This window comes from Geotrypetes seraphini, chromosome 6, assembly GCF_902459505.1.
Source record: "Geotrypetes seraphini chromosome 6, aGeoSer1.1, whole genome shotgun sequence".
Taxonomy (NCBI): Eukaryota; Metazoa; Chordata; class Amphibia; order Gymnophiona; family Dermophiidae; genus Geotrypetes; species Geotrypetes seraphini.
The window spans coordinates 206,584,016-206,599,062 of record NC_047089.1 but is presented as its reverse complement, the minus strand read 5'-3'; the positions used below and the strand labels follow the sequence as shown (position 1 = coordinate 206,599,062).

General features: G+C 43.2%; 1 protein-coding gene across 1 annotated transcript in view; it reads left to right on the top strand.

The window, feature by feature from the left end:
* The window catches only part of GFPT1 (glutamine--fructose-6-phosphate transaminase 1), a 122,884-nt gene that overhangs the window by 26,539 nt on the left and 81,298 nt on the right, over positions 1-15,047 (top strand). The window contains exons 5-6 of the mRNA XM_033948412.1: positions 7,685-7,743; positions 12,774-12,908. Of these exons, the coding sequence (XP_033804303.1) occupies positions 7,685-7,743; positions 12,774-12,908 (194 nt within the window). The remainder of the gene's footprint in view (positions 1-7,684; positions 7,744-12,773; positions 12,909-15,047) is intronic.

The window sequence follows — 15,047 nt, the reverse complement described above, 5'->3', positions numbered from 1 at the left end:
ATTTCAGAAGGTAAACTGCTGGATTTTTCACAATTGCAACATAGATTTGGTCTTAATAAAACACAAAGTTTTAAATGGTTGCAATTGAAGCAGGCCATTCAGATTGGGTTCCCTGAATGGAAATCATTAAACAATCAATATAGTTTAAAGTTCTTATGCTTTAAAGCAGACTTCCTAGGACATCAAGCCGCATTGTGGTATAAATTAATATCTGGATATTTGAATAAAAAACCAAAAAATGGTCTAAGAGACATTTGGAGCATTGAGATTGGACATCAAATTAATGCATCTCAATGGCCACTAATTTGGTCTTGGAGAATGGGATGTACAGTGTCAGCGTCTATGAGACAAACATGGTTCTTTTTATTACATAGAGCTTTTTGGACCCCTACTCGTTTACAAAAACTAGACAGTTCTAAGTCTAATAGATGCTGGCACTGTAATCTAGAACCAGGGACATTAGATCATTTATTATATCATTGTCCTTATATTAAAATTTTTTGGAATTCAATTTGGCCACAAATTAATAAATTAATGGAAAATCATATTGCAATATCATATGATACAATTTTATTTGGAACAATGATGAGAAAAAAAAGTCAAATTTCACCAGAAAATAATAAGCTTTTATTAATTATGACAGGGGTTGCCATTCAACATATAACTAACAATTGGAAAAATTACAACAACCTAAATTACACATTTTGGTGGAATACAATATGCCATATTTTTAAAATGGAAAGAACAATAGCAATACAAAAGGGGACATATAATAAATTTATAAAAATATGGGGGCCATTGACAAAATACTGTAATGATTAAATAATGGAATACTTTTTCTTCTTTTCTTCTTTTAGAGATTTTTTTTTTTTATGACACACATATAGGGGGGGTAAGGAAAACAAATTATATATAATAAATTATAATATATGATACAAAATGTAACATATGATTAAAAAATAATAGAAGAGTGGGGGGAGGGAAAATGAATAAAATTTATCCAGAATATATTGTATTAGATATAAATATGTTATTGAATAATTATCAATTATATTCTAATATGTTGTATACTTTTATAAAATTTGAAAATATTATATTAAAGCAATAAAAGGGTGGGGGGAGGGTGAAGGGGAAAATCAAATCCAGACATACATTGTGTTAGATATAAAAGTGATACCATGCATTTATCAACTGTATTTTATTATTATGTACACTTTTTGTAAAATTTGAAAATAAAAATATAATGGAAAAAAAAAAAAAAGAAAGATCGCCTGCTCAGTGTAGAATTAGAAGCATAATCTCCTGCTCATTGCCTAATCCAGACCATTCTACAGCAGAAACGGAATTTGCAAAAACCTTGCTCACATCCTGAAAATGTCATGTAGAGCATCTGCAATCTTACAATCTGGTTCCAAGATCCATAAATCTTAATCTTCTTTCACCATTTTCCAGTTATCATTGTACCAACAATAATGCCACAGACCTCAGAAATACCCCTCCCCCGTCCCGCTGTAGGTCCAAATTTCAAGGGAGGATCATATGTTACCTCCTCACTGGTCCAGGCTCAATTTTCTATTTATGCTACTAAATTTGCATGCTTTTATACTTTTATTAAGCTTTTAAACTTCTATTCTAATGTACTTATCTTAATTGGTGATTAAGCGGTTGGACCCGACATGTTTCGCTTCCGCTTCGTCAATCAAACGATTGCGGTATTGTGTGGATCCCTGACGAAGCGGAAGCGAAACATGTCGGGTCCAACCGCTTAATCACCAATTAAGATAAGTACATTAGAATAGAAGTTAAAAAGCTTAATAAAAGTATAAAAGCATGCAAATGTAGTAGCATAAATAGAAAATTGAAAATTGAGCCTGGACCAGTGAGGAGGTAACATATGATCCTCCCCTGAAATTTGTACCTACCACGGGACGGAGGAGGGGTATTTCTGAGGTCTGTGGCATTATTGTTGGTACAATGATAACTGGAAGATGGTGAAAGAAGATTAAGATTTATGGATCTTGGAACCAGATTGTAAGATTGGATTTGGACCATCGTTCCAAGATATTAATATTTGCCTTGGAATGATGTTTTGAAATGTAGAGCATCTGCTACATAATTCACCCTCAAAATTATTAACTGGGGGGGAAGCCGGCGTTGTCCTCCTCCACTGGAATCCGACGTAAATTAGTATGGCAGGTGCATGCAACAAAGGAAGCCACAGCCGCCACCTTCAGTCCCAAGGCCAAACTTTCTTTTAAGGATTAAAACTGATCCTGCGCATCTTTCAAAATCACTCCATCTTCACTAGGCAGAGAAGTACACTTGGCAACCTGTGCTACCAGCAAATCCATCTTACATGGGACAAATAGCTGCTGAAAATTGGGAGCCATCAGGTACAACTTTGTCTTAGTCATAGCTGCCCGTGAGGGCCCCTCCCAGTACTCCATCAGCATTATTGTAATGTCTAGATGTGAAAGAAAAAATGGGGTCTGAGCCTTAGAGCTGCTCATGACAGAATACTGAGCAACAGAGGTCTGCAGGGTTTTCCAGCTGCAGTTCCCTCAAAGGTTCTGTAATGACCTCCACCAAAGCTTCTGATTTAAAAAGGTGACCCACCGTCAGGTCTTCATCCCTGGCCCAGGACTGCCACAGACTCTTGACCAGTGGCCCCTGCCTGAGACCCTGAATCCTCCAAAATTGAATATTCACTCTGAGGGAGAAAAGGCATTTACTCTGAGCCCCAGTCCTTTACTGACTGGCTCCTGCTGCCTGCGGGAGAACCTTTTAGAGGTGGGACTGCGCTCTGATCAAATCCTCATGCGCAACCACTGGCATGACCCCAGACGGCATAGGCAGGCCCCTAGAGTCAGATATTTTTCAAACATTAGACTCGCAAACTCAGGGGTAAAGCTGGCACCTGATAGACCTCAGGATTGACACGGTGCCTCACAGACTGTTCTGATGCCCTGGAAACGATCAAGAGTGAGCTTCACTATCGGGGGAACGGTCCCTGAGCCACCAAAAGTGTTGGTGCAGGCTTGCCAGATAGTGCCCTGTAAAAGTGTTGCCCTTCCAGCTACAGATATCTGACCAGAGCATCTGTGACTTCCAGGCACAGCTGCCCCAGTAACGCTGAGGACCTCTGAAAAGCCTCAAAATCTGGATAAAAACATGAAAATAATAAATTAAAAGCAGAGCAGATCAGAAAGACACCTTCCAACTCGTGTGTAGGAGTAACTGAGGAGTTACAGCAGAGCCCAGTGATACAGTCTTGGCTTTGGAGTAGGAAGAGAGCAGATGTGTCAGCCCTGTCAATCCTTTTTTTTTTTTCTCTCTCAATTCTTTATTCATTTTTTCATCTTATATCAAGTACACAATATTGCATCAATTGAATTATGCACATCACTTGAAATTCTTCCAATTATCATCTTAAATACATAAATTACCTCCCTCCACCACCCACCCTTCCCACAAATATTGTAATCAAAAATATCATACAAATATTACATTCATAATTATTGATTAAACCTTTAATATAACTACCGTATTTTCACATAGATAACGCGCACCCGTGTAAAACACGCACACGGGTATAGCGTGCAAAAAACACATATTTATGTACATAAATTTTTATATACCGCGCACACCCGTATACCGCCCGACTCTCCTTTCGCCCGCCCCGACTCTCCTTTCCTCCTTGAAGTCCTGTCCCTACCCTGAAAACCTGATGCCCCCCCCGACGTCCGATTCACCCCCCCGCAGGACCGCTCGCACCCCCACCCCGAAGGACCGCTCGCACGCACCCGCACCCCCACCCTGAAGGACCGCTCGCACCCCCACCCCGAAGGAGCGCTTGCACTCCCACCCCGAAGGACCGCTCACACCCCCACCCGAAGAACCGCTCGCACCCCCACAGCCTCACCCCCCTCCCCCATGGAGAAGCTGTCTACCTTGTTTCCGGATGCCAGCGAGCCCAGCTGTTTTCTCTGCCGGCGGTCCCGCCCCTTCTCTGAGCCCTGCTGCGCTGCTTTTTCTTCCGGCGGTCCCACCCTTTCTCTGACATCAGAGAAAGGGCGGGACTGCCTGAAGAGGAAGCAGCGCAGCACAGGGCTCTGAGAAGGGGCAGGACCACCGGCAGAGGAAGCAGCTGGGCTGGCATCCGGAAACAAGGTAGACAGCTTCTCCATGGGGGTGGGGGGGAGGCTGTGGGGGTGCGAGCGGTCCTTCGGGGTGGGAGTGCGAGCGCTTCTTCCGGGTGATGAATCGGGCGTCGGGGGGGGGGGGAACTATGTAAAAAAATTTTTGTACAACGCGCTCACGCGTATAACGCACAAGGGTATGCGCGGTTTGTAAAAACCACGTATAATGCGTGCGTTATATGCGAGAAAATACGGTATATACCACCCCCTTCTCATAATCATTACTGTACTTTCAGTGTAAAATGGCGTCCAATCATTACAATAAGTCATCAATAATGTGTGACCTCCTAGCTTTTTCCTCACTACTTTTTTGTAACGAGCCACCCTCCGTGCTTATCTTTTTTTTTCTTCCCTATCAATTATGAAAATGTTCATACCCATCCAAGTATACAAAGATCAATAAAAGGTAGACACATTATTGACACCAACACAGCACACACAGAACAACCGAGGGAAGGGGGGGTATTTTTAATGAATCTGAGTATTTTCACAGCTAATAGTGTGTTCTTAGTGTTGCCATGGTATGTGTGAAGCTGATTAAAAATAATCTCAACATGTTTCTATTTCCACCACCAGGGCAAACAGCCGTTGTCCTGAGCTCCCCTGTTGTAGGAGCCTCAAGCCTGCTTCAAGCTGCAGGAGGTTTAACCCACTGGGCCCCGCTCCCCAGTTTCTCCCCTTGGGCCTAGCACTAACCCTGCCATGTACCTCCACTTGGAAGCTATTCTATGCGTCCACCGCTGTTTTGGATGTTGCTCTTTGTCTGCTTTCTTAAAGCCTCTTAACCTGACCTCTTGTTTTATAGCTGTGGCTCTCAAAACCCAAGAGAACCCTAATTACTTGATATTTTAGCCTCTCTGCAATGAATATGCTTGAAGTTGCAGAGGAGGTAGTATATTTCAAATTTATGAATGGCCTGAAAACTCCTGGTTTGAGAACCATTTTTTAGAGCACTTCTCCTTCTGAAAGTTTGTTTCTTGTGCATTATACTTCTTTCCTCTTTACATATGCGTTACATTTTTTCTTAGAGACTCTGGATCACCTCTAGTTGAGTGCAGTGAGACACAGAGCCACCTTTGGCCAAGGCCAGAGCTAGAACCCTGACTCTAGGGTGCTTCTCTAGTCCCATGGCCATTTCCTCATATCTGATTTCATCTGGAAGTTCTTCATAGTCTTTTATGGTGATATTTATTTACATGCTAAATGGTGAGCGAGCGCAATATAAAATAGTTCAGGAAAAACAGACTAATGTACTAAATGTGAATATGAGAGCTCTTATGAGGAATAAGTCAGAGTAAATTCACGTAAGCCCTGGTCTTACGAATGCCCTTTATTAATAACAAAGCTGGCATACAACTTGGATGTAGATGAGGGTAAAGGATGATGTCGATGCTGTACACTAAACAAATAGCTAGATTCAAATTAGCCCTGGCAGGTCCCAGCAGTGCAGAAACAGAGAGGATAGATGGTAGAAACTTGAAACAATGATAATTCGGGTCAGATGCTAACACCAACTGGTTTTGGTTTTCAGAGCTCCTTCTTTATACATTTCTGGTAGAGGCCTTATCGCTGAAAGATAAGGAAGCTTCTCTTTTTGTTCTGAATATCTGGACCTCAGAAACCACATTTTAAGTCCATGAAGATGCGGTTCTTGGCATTCAGGAAAGTCCCTGGATCCAGGCATCATGGTGTCCGGGATAGGTCAACCTGGTCTTGGCACAAGAAGTTGAGAGCACAGTGATTGGACAATCATGACTTCAGCTAAGTAGTCCAGAAACAAATTCCAGCTGGAGTTCACCCTGCATTGGGCTCTGTTCTTGCAAGAAGTTGTTAAGCCAAGCTCTGTATTACAGCTACATAGGCAGGGGGTCTAGACCCCTTACAGGTGTGTGTACTCTGAAGTAGAAGTTAATGACATGGTGACTGTTTCCCGCAGTAAGCCACGGCAAAACTGCAGGAACGGGGAAAAATTTGTCTATTTGCTGCAGATTCAGTAATGAGGCTTTTCACCGCCCCATGGGAGTGGTAAAGGGCCATAAGAACATAAGAATTGCAGCTGCTGGGTCAGACCAGTGGTCCATTGTGCCCAGCAGTCCACGCCCGCGGTGGCCCTTAGGCCAAAGACCAGTGCCCTGATTCTAGCCTTACCTGTGTACGTTCTGGTTCAGCAAGAACTTGTCCAACTTTGTCTTGAATCCCTGGAGGGTGTTTTCCCCTATAACCGCCTCTGGAAGAGCATTCCAATTTTCCACGCAGTATTCCAGGTGGGGGCATACCATGGCCCGGTACAGCGGCATGATCACCTTCTCTGATCTGTTCGTGATCCCCTTCCTAATCATTCCTAGCATTCTGTTTGCCCTTTCTGTCGCCGCCACGCATTGCGTGGACGGCTTCATCAACTTGTCGACCAGTACTCCCAAGTCTCTTTCCTGGGGGGTCTCTCAGAGTACTCCACCGGACATCCTATATTCGTGTATAAAATTTTTGTTCGTGGCCTTGTTCACACAGTAAAGGATGACTGGCATGAGTCGCCTCCCTCCCTCTTCACCTTCTCTCCCTTCCTGGCCAGCAGTCCTCCTCATGATCGTGGGTCTGGCAGATTCCCCCTCACGACTGCTGGTCCGGCAGCCTACCACCCTCCCTCCCCATTGTGGGTCCAAAAGCTCCCCTCCCTCCCAATCCTGAGTCAAATGGCAAAAAAATAAAAACCTACAACTCCCCTACTTGGTCAGCCCCTTTGCGCCTCCTGCCTCTTAGAACCTTCAGTGATGAAGAGGCAACGTTGCAGGCCTGCTCCAAGACCTTCCCCTGGCTGAGTCCTTCCTTTCAATGTAACTTCCAATGAAATATTTTCCCTGCGTCATTCTCTACAAAGGATGCTCTGGGATGAATGCCCTTATAGAATAGCACTTGGAGCTGATTCCTGCACTTAACTTTTAGGTACCAGCATATATGCTTGCCAAAACCCAATGTAAATGCTGGTGCCTAATGTTTGAGTTGAGTGTGCAAATCAGAATATTCTGTAACATGCCTTAACTTATGGCCATGCCCCTTTTGAGTAGCACACTAGAAAAGTTAGGTGTAGCAGTACCACCTGTTCTTATTTTTTTATTCCTTCAGGAAAATCTCCCTTTTGAAGAAAGAGAAAACCATGATTTTAGCAGGACTATGCTGAGACTGAAAAGACCAATGGGATGGTTAGAGCTTTCATCTCCCCAATCCCCCATTATCACGTGAATTTGAATTTGTTGAGGCCAACTTTGAGCAAGAACAGGCTTAATTAAGCAGTTGCACTGCAATGGCCTCCCAGAATGCACAAAAATGTAGTCCGAATTGATGCTTTTTAATCCTCAAGTTTAAAAAAAAAAATTGCTGTTCACCTGCTCCTGAACTGGTGTATGTCTGGAAGGATCGCATGGTATGCAGTAGGTGCAGCTTTATTTGAAAGGTATCTGTAACAGTAACATTTTGGTTTTCATATCTAGAATTTATTGTGATCCACAATGGAATCATCACCAATTACAAGGATCTGAAAAAATTTCTGGTAAGTCTGTCAGTGAAGGGAGGTAAGAATTGTTAAATCAGTTCTATATGATTTCTTCTGTCTTTTTTTTTTTTTTCCCCCCTGCTATTTTTAAAAAATAGAAACTCTTAATGGGAAAGAAAGAATTAGGGACTTCAGGTCTTACTGGAGAACTTTGGGAGACTGGAAAAATGGACATTCAACTAGCAAATGAAATAGAAGGAGAAATTCTATAAATAGTGCCAGAAAAATAGGCGCTAAGTATTATTATGCAAAGTAGTGGAAAAGCACCTATGGCAAATCCATATTGGTGCCAATTAAGTCCAATTACTGATAACGCCTCATCAACCAATTGATTTGGTGTACATCTACCCAATATGCGCAAATTCGCATGCTTATGTTTTGGCAACCTGTAAAGAAATTGGGGGTTATTGTGGACAAGTGCAAGATGATGCCCGTTGGGAAGAATAATCCAAATCTTAGCTACTTGATGCTGGGCTCCGGTTAGGAGTCATTATAAACAATATATTGAAATCTGCTTAGTGTGTGATGGCAGCCAAAAAAGCATACAGAATAAGAACATAAGAATAGCCTTACTGGGTCAGACCAACGGGTCCATCAAGCCCAGTAGCCCATTCTCATGGTGGCCAAACCACATCCCTAGTACCTGGCCAAAACCCAAGGAGGAGCAACATTCCATGCTACTGATCCAGGGCAAGCAGTGGCTTCCCCCATGTCTTTCTCAATACCGGAATATGGGCATTTCCTCCAGGAAATTGTCCAAACCTTTCTTTAAACCAGCTATGCTATACACTTTTACCTCAACTCCACAACCTCTGGCAATGCATTCCACAGCTTAACTATTCTCTGAATGAAAAAATATTTCCTCCTATTGGTTTATGTTGAATCAATTTTTATTATCAAATAACAAAAGACAGACCAAAATGCAATAACCACAGCAACAGAAGAAAACAATCAGAAACCAAATAGTAGATCCAACAATCCCACCCAAACCCCCCCCCCAAACCACCTAGTCTAAAGCAGGAATAACTGTAGTGCAGTAGGCTTGGACTCAGATAGCCCACTGTCAAAGACAATGATTGACTCCAACACGGAAAAGAGAGAAGAAAGAGAGAAAAAGAAAGAAAGGGAGAGAGAAGTATACCTGGCGCCCCTCAAAGATGGAAAACAAGCCCGGGTCTCAGAAAAAATCACAAGGAATTTAGAATGTCACTTCTAGCCCGTGGTGATAATGAAAAAAGGTAAGAATCCCAGATCCGAAGAAAGAGTCGCTTTCGTCGCAAGCTATAAGACGCATCTTTATGCTCCAGCAGCAGCAGAGCATGCAAACGATTCCTCCAGTCCCAAAAGGATGGCAAAGTTTCTCCAATCCAAACAGATAGAATTACCTTCTTCCCCAAGACACCCACCCGTCTCAGAAACTGCCGCTGACCCGAATCAGATAAACGGAAGGCCTCATACTTATCCAGTAAGAGACCAGCTGCAGAGAAAGGTAATGCAGTGCCTAAAATACACTCCACATAAGATAAAACCTGCCGCCAAAAACGTTTAATTTTCACACAGCCTCCTATTGGTTTAAAAGTATTGCCCTGTAACTTTGAGTGTCCCCTAGTCTTCGTAATTTTTGATGGAATGAAATGTTAGGAAGTACTAGGGAAGGAATAGAGCATAAACCAGAGCATATCATAATGCCTTTTTGTCATTTCCCAGTGAGATTGTACTTTGAGTATTATGTGCCATTCTGGTCACCGTACTCAAAAAGATTTAGTAGAACTAGACAAGATAAAAAGAAGGATGTTTGCAGGATATCTACAAATAGGATATCAACAACAGGATGAAGTTTAAATGCCTTTTCGCACAGGTGGAATTAATTTTGACAGGGTTTAAGTGACTTGCCCAGGGTCACAAGGAGCAGGGTACTGAAGCTGTAGCTTTAACCACTGTGCCACATTCTTCTAAACTGCTTTAATTGTAACCGCAGGAAGGTGGTATAATCAAATCCCTTTCTCTTTCCCTCATCTGGGTAGGTGGATTTGAAAATTTTCCCCCAGATAAGGTAAAGCTAGAGGCTGATTGAATTTTGGCTTTGGTACTGAAACAACCTGAAATTCGTATTTGTGCTTGTTTCGGTTTCAGCTGAAAATGCCAATGCATTTTTAGCTGGAACTCTTCATGTTTAAATTTTTTTATTGATTTTAGAAAATCCTTTTACAACAAGTGTAACAGATTATTAATCAATTAACATTCTTGAAAAACACTTATGGTATTATATGTAATACCAATAACATAAACCCCTCCCTCCCCTTTATCTAAATTGCTCTTGAATTATTAATTGTATTTATACAATACATGTGCAATAAATATGACATTACCAGTAACCCGTGTTTATAATTTATACTAAACTCAGTTCAAAAGCTTATCCTCTCCTTAATCCTAACCCACCTACCCACCCCTAGATGTGCATAAAAACAATAGACTCACTAGGAATTGATGCTTCTTTAACTCAAAGACTATCTTAAATTAATGATTTTTAATGAATGAGTCTATTGGACTCCAAATCTGTTTAAATTTCAGGGAATCACTTCTTTGTTCTGCTAAAATTCTTTCATATCTCATATCTATAATAAAGGCAAAGTGTCTCCCACCAAAAAGGGAAATTTAAACGGTCCCAATTCTTCCAGTTTTTCATAATCAGTTGTAATCCCACCCCTGACATTATGAGAAAAAGCCTATCTTTATGTTCATCAAGCGGATTTTCAGGCAGGAATGATGAACTGAATAAAACAGTCCCATATGATAAAGGTACATTGACTCCAAGAAAGCTGGAATTCTTTATGCTGGCTCCCCTTGTGTGCTCTCTCTCCCCATGCCCGACTACCCACTAAACCAGTGTTCTTCAATCTTTTGACACCTATGGACCGGCGGAAATAAAATGATTATTTTGTGGACCGCCACCGGTCCGCAGACCTGCAGTTGAAGAACACTGGGCTAAGTCGTGCGCATCTCCGCCTCAGACCCCGCCCCATAGTAGTACTAATTGTAACACCATTTTTTCCATTCATTTTTCATAAATATATACACACACACACAATATAATCATATTAACAACACATAATGGTTACCCACAAAATTAAAATACACAAAGCACACTGTATGCTTTTCAACATTCATTCCTACCAGAAAACAGATAACCCCATGCAAATGCAGGACCAAAAACTAAAAGTACTAAAATTTACAAACAAACCCTAAGATGCAAGACTCTTCAAGCAGTACAACCCCAGCGGAAAAGAAACAAATGCCTTTCTTCCTGAACAGACAGCAGATGTAAATCAATCACCTATATAAAAAAATAAAAGCATTCTGCCTACTGTTGTCTCTCTCCCTCCTTGCTGTACCTTGCCTTCTGGTCTGTCCCCCGGTGTTATCTTTGGGCTGGTCCACAGTGCGATCAACGCAGCGTCTTTGGGCCGGCTCCCTGATTGTTGCAGTGCACAAAGCTGTGGGCAGCGGCTCCTCGCGCGTGTTCCTACTCATCTGGAAGCCTTTCGTCTGACATTGTGACATCAGAGAGAAGGCTTCCGGTTCAGGCGCAGGACATGCATAAGAGCCTTTTCCCACAGCTTTGTGCACTGCAGCACTCAGGGAGCCGGTCCGAAGACACCACATTGAAATCACCATGGACCGGCGGCTGAAGAGCACTGTCTTCTGCCCGATGGAAATGCTGGCCCTGTGGACCGGCAGAAAACTTCTTTGGACCGGCACGGTCCATGGACCGGCGATTGAAGAACACTGCACTTAGACCACCAGGGATGCATGCTGGATCTGGGAGAAGGAAAGGGGGTTCATTCTGTGTGGGGAAAGGGGGAGGGACTCCTAGCTGCCAGTTTCGACTTTGGCTTCTGTTGAAACTGAGTAGCAAATTTTGGCCTCAGATTTGGTTTTGGCTAAAACCAGTATTGCTACTATTTGGGCTCGTGCCAGGTACTTGTGACTTGGAATGGCCACTGCTGGAAGCAGAATACCGGGCTAGATGGATCATTGATCTGACTCAGTATGGCTGTTCTGATTGGTTTTAGTGGTGATGGGACTAAATCGCGCGAGACAACGGCGCGCCGACAACTGAGCACAAGGTTGACGGCGCGCTGAAGAAAAGCACTATTTTGAAGGGCTCCGGCGGGGGGTGTGGGGAGGGAACCCCCCCACTTTACTTAACAGACATTGCGCTGGCGTTGTGGGGGGTTTGGGGGGATGGAACCCCCCACATTATACTTAAAACTGAACTTTTCCCCTAAAAACAAGCAAAAAGTTCGGTTTCAAGTATAATGAGGGGTGTTACAACCCCCCCAAACCCCTCACAACGCCAGCGTGATGTCTGTTAAGTAAAATAGGGGGGTTCCCCACCAACACCCCCCGTCGGAACCCTTTAAAATAGTGCTTTTCTTCGGCGCGCCGTCAACCTTGCGCTCGGTTGTCGGCGCGCCGTTGTCTCGCGCAATTTTGTCTAGGAACCGTTTTAGTTGCCATCTAGGAAAAGCTCTGATTCAAGTCCTTCATCTCAAACAGTGATGATATTAATTCATTTTCTACTCTTTTGGGTTTTAATTATTTCATATAAGTTGCATCACTAATGGTTTCTGAATCTCACAAGCAAATATTTAAACATTGATTAGTTCTGTGGCCATTGTATAGTTTCCCTCTCTGTCCTAACCAAATCAGGTACTTTAAGCCTTAAAGTACCTGATTACTTTTGTGGCCATTGTATTAGGCAAATTTTAATTGTTTTTGTAAACTGCTTTGAAGCCTACGTGGTGATTTAGCGGTATATAAACTCTGCATTAAATTAAATCTTACATCCAGATGAATGCAATAAGTCTGCTAAGATATTTCAGGTCAAGATTTGCCTTGCAGATGTTTTGGTTTGTATGGCTAAACCATTAGCAGTGGTTTATTATTAGGGATCTTTATAGGTTGAGATTAGATGAAATACAGTGAGTCATCATTTCTCGTTTCTTTTTTTTTTTTCTACTTAGGAAAGCAAAGGTTATGAATTTGAGTCGGAAACTGATACAGAAACAATTGCCAAACTTGTCAAGTACATGTATGACAATCGTGAAAATGATGAGATTGGCTTTATAACACTGGTGGAGAGAGTTATTCCGCAACTGGTAAGATTGTGAAACAATGTGGTGGTGTCACTGGTTTGAGCTTGGGGCAAAAAGAGGTGATGGGACAAGAGCACGTGAGACTTTGGCGCGCCGACATTGCAGCACAGACAATTCGGCGCAAGATCCCAGCGTGCCGCCTAAAAAGTTACTTTTAAAGAGCTCCAGGAGGTGTGGGGGGGAACCCCCCCACTTCATACTCTTCACGCTGCCGTTGGGGGGGGGGTGTAACCCCCCACATGATAGAGAAAACTTAACTTTTTCCTAAAAAATCAGGAAAAAGTTAAGTTTACTCTATAATGGAGGGTTCCAACCCCCCCCCCCAACAGCAGCGCAAAGAGTATGAAGTAAACTGGGGGGGTTCTCCACTCACAACCTGCGTCGGAGCTCTTTAAAAGTAACTTTTTAGGTGGCGCGCTGGGGTCTTGCACCAATTTGTCTGTGATGCAATGTTCTTGTCTCTGAGCTGGTATAAAATCTGATTGATGGGGAAAATTTTCACCATAAATGTGTATTCCCTTTGTAAAATGGGGAATGGAATTGCAGATTTTTCTTCTGTCAAGGCATACACAAACCATGCACCCCCTTTGGATCTCTATGTGTAAATAGTGGCAGTCTACATATGCAAATATGCCACAATTTACATGGGGTGATGCTTCTATACTAGTGCTACTCAAATGTTTAGAGTGGAGCTCCGAAAACTTTGTCTGTCTGAAACGCAGGGTCCGCAAATTAACATGGACATGTATCAATCAATACCAAATGAAATACTCTTTCTCTTTTTGTCAGAGCATTGTTTTTCCATTTGGTTTTGGTTCGAGTGTCCCTTTTTTGCCTCTCCTCCCTCCCCCCCTCCTTTTCTGGTAATCCTTATTTTATCTAATCTTTGGTTTTATATACCGGGTTATCTCCCAGTGGAGCTCAACTCGGTTCACACATAATTAAGACTAGCTTACATAGCAGAAAACATAGGAGAAGGAAGAACTAATTAAAAACTAAAGTGCATAAGAGAAATAACTAATATTATCATTTCATTGAGGCTGTAGTTAAACCATTTAAAAATTGCAAAGACAACAAAGTTTTCAGGAATTTCCAAAATAATTGCAACTGGCCTAAAAGCCTAATGGGAGTCAGGAAGTTCATTCCAGGTCTCTACAAATTTAAAAACAAAAGATCGACTGAGGTTCCCAGCAGATTTAATTCCCTTAAAGGAAGGGAAGGCTAACAAACATTATCCCAGGACAAGCAGGCAGCATATTCTTTACGCATGGGTGACGTCACCGACGGAGCCCTCGGTACGGACCTTTTTACTAGAAAGTTCTAGTTGGCCGCACCGCGCGTGCGCGAGTGCCTTCCCGCCCGACGGAGGAGTGCGTGGTCCCCAGTTTCTTCGTTTCCGCGGAGCGAAGAAGACGTGTGTTTTTTCAACAGAGTTGAAATCCTCCTTTTGCCTTCCCGCTCGCGTTATTTTTTTCGGTTTTTCACCTTCGGGTACTTTTTTCTTCCCAATTCCAAAAAAAAAAAAAAAAAATCTTTCTTTTGTTTTATTTTTTCGTTCCTACCCCGGCGGGGCCTATTGCCACGATCCAGGCCTCGGGGTTTGATTTTGCGGAGGCCGTGTTTCCATTCATGCCCCCGCAGCCAGGTTTTAAGAAGTGCCAGCGGTGTGCACGCCCGATCTCCCTCACTGACCCACACAATTGGTGCTTGCAGTGTCTGGGACCAGAGCATCGGGCGGACTCCTGCACCCGCTGTGCCACTCTCAAAAAGCGCACGTTGAAGAATCGTCAAATCCAACAAAATTTACTTTTCGGCACCGGCCCGTCTATGGATTCGACATCTTCATCTGCGGCACCGTCGAAATCGACACCGACCACTTCGACGACGCCTGAGACGACGTCGGCGCCTCCGGCGCCAGGTAAGCCGGCTAAGAAGCCTTCCACCCTTGAGCGCCCTCCCACCTCGGGGACGGCACCAGTCCTCTCGGCTCCACGCCGGGCCAAGAAACGCTCCACTCCGATATCGGTGAGTGCCTCGTCATCGGCACCCTCATCGCCGGAGTGTAGAGCGGCACCCAAGGAACCAAAAAAGAAAAAAGTGGTTCCGGTGCCTCCCCTGGATGACCGCATTGCGGCCATCCTC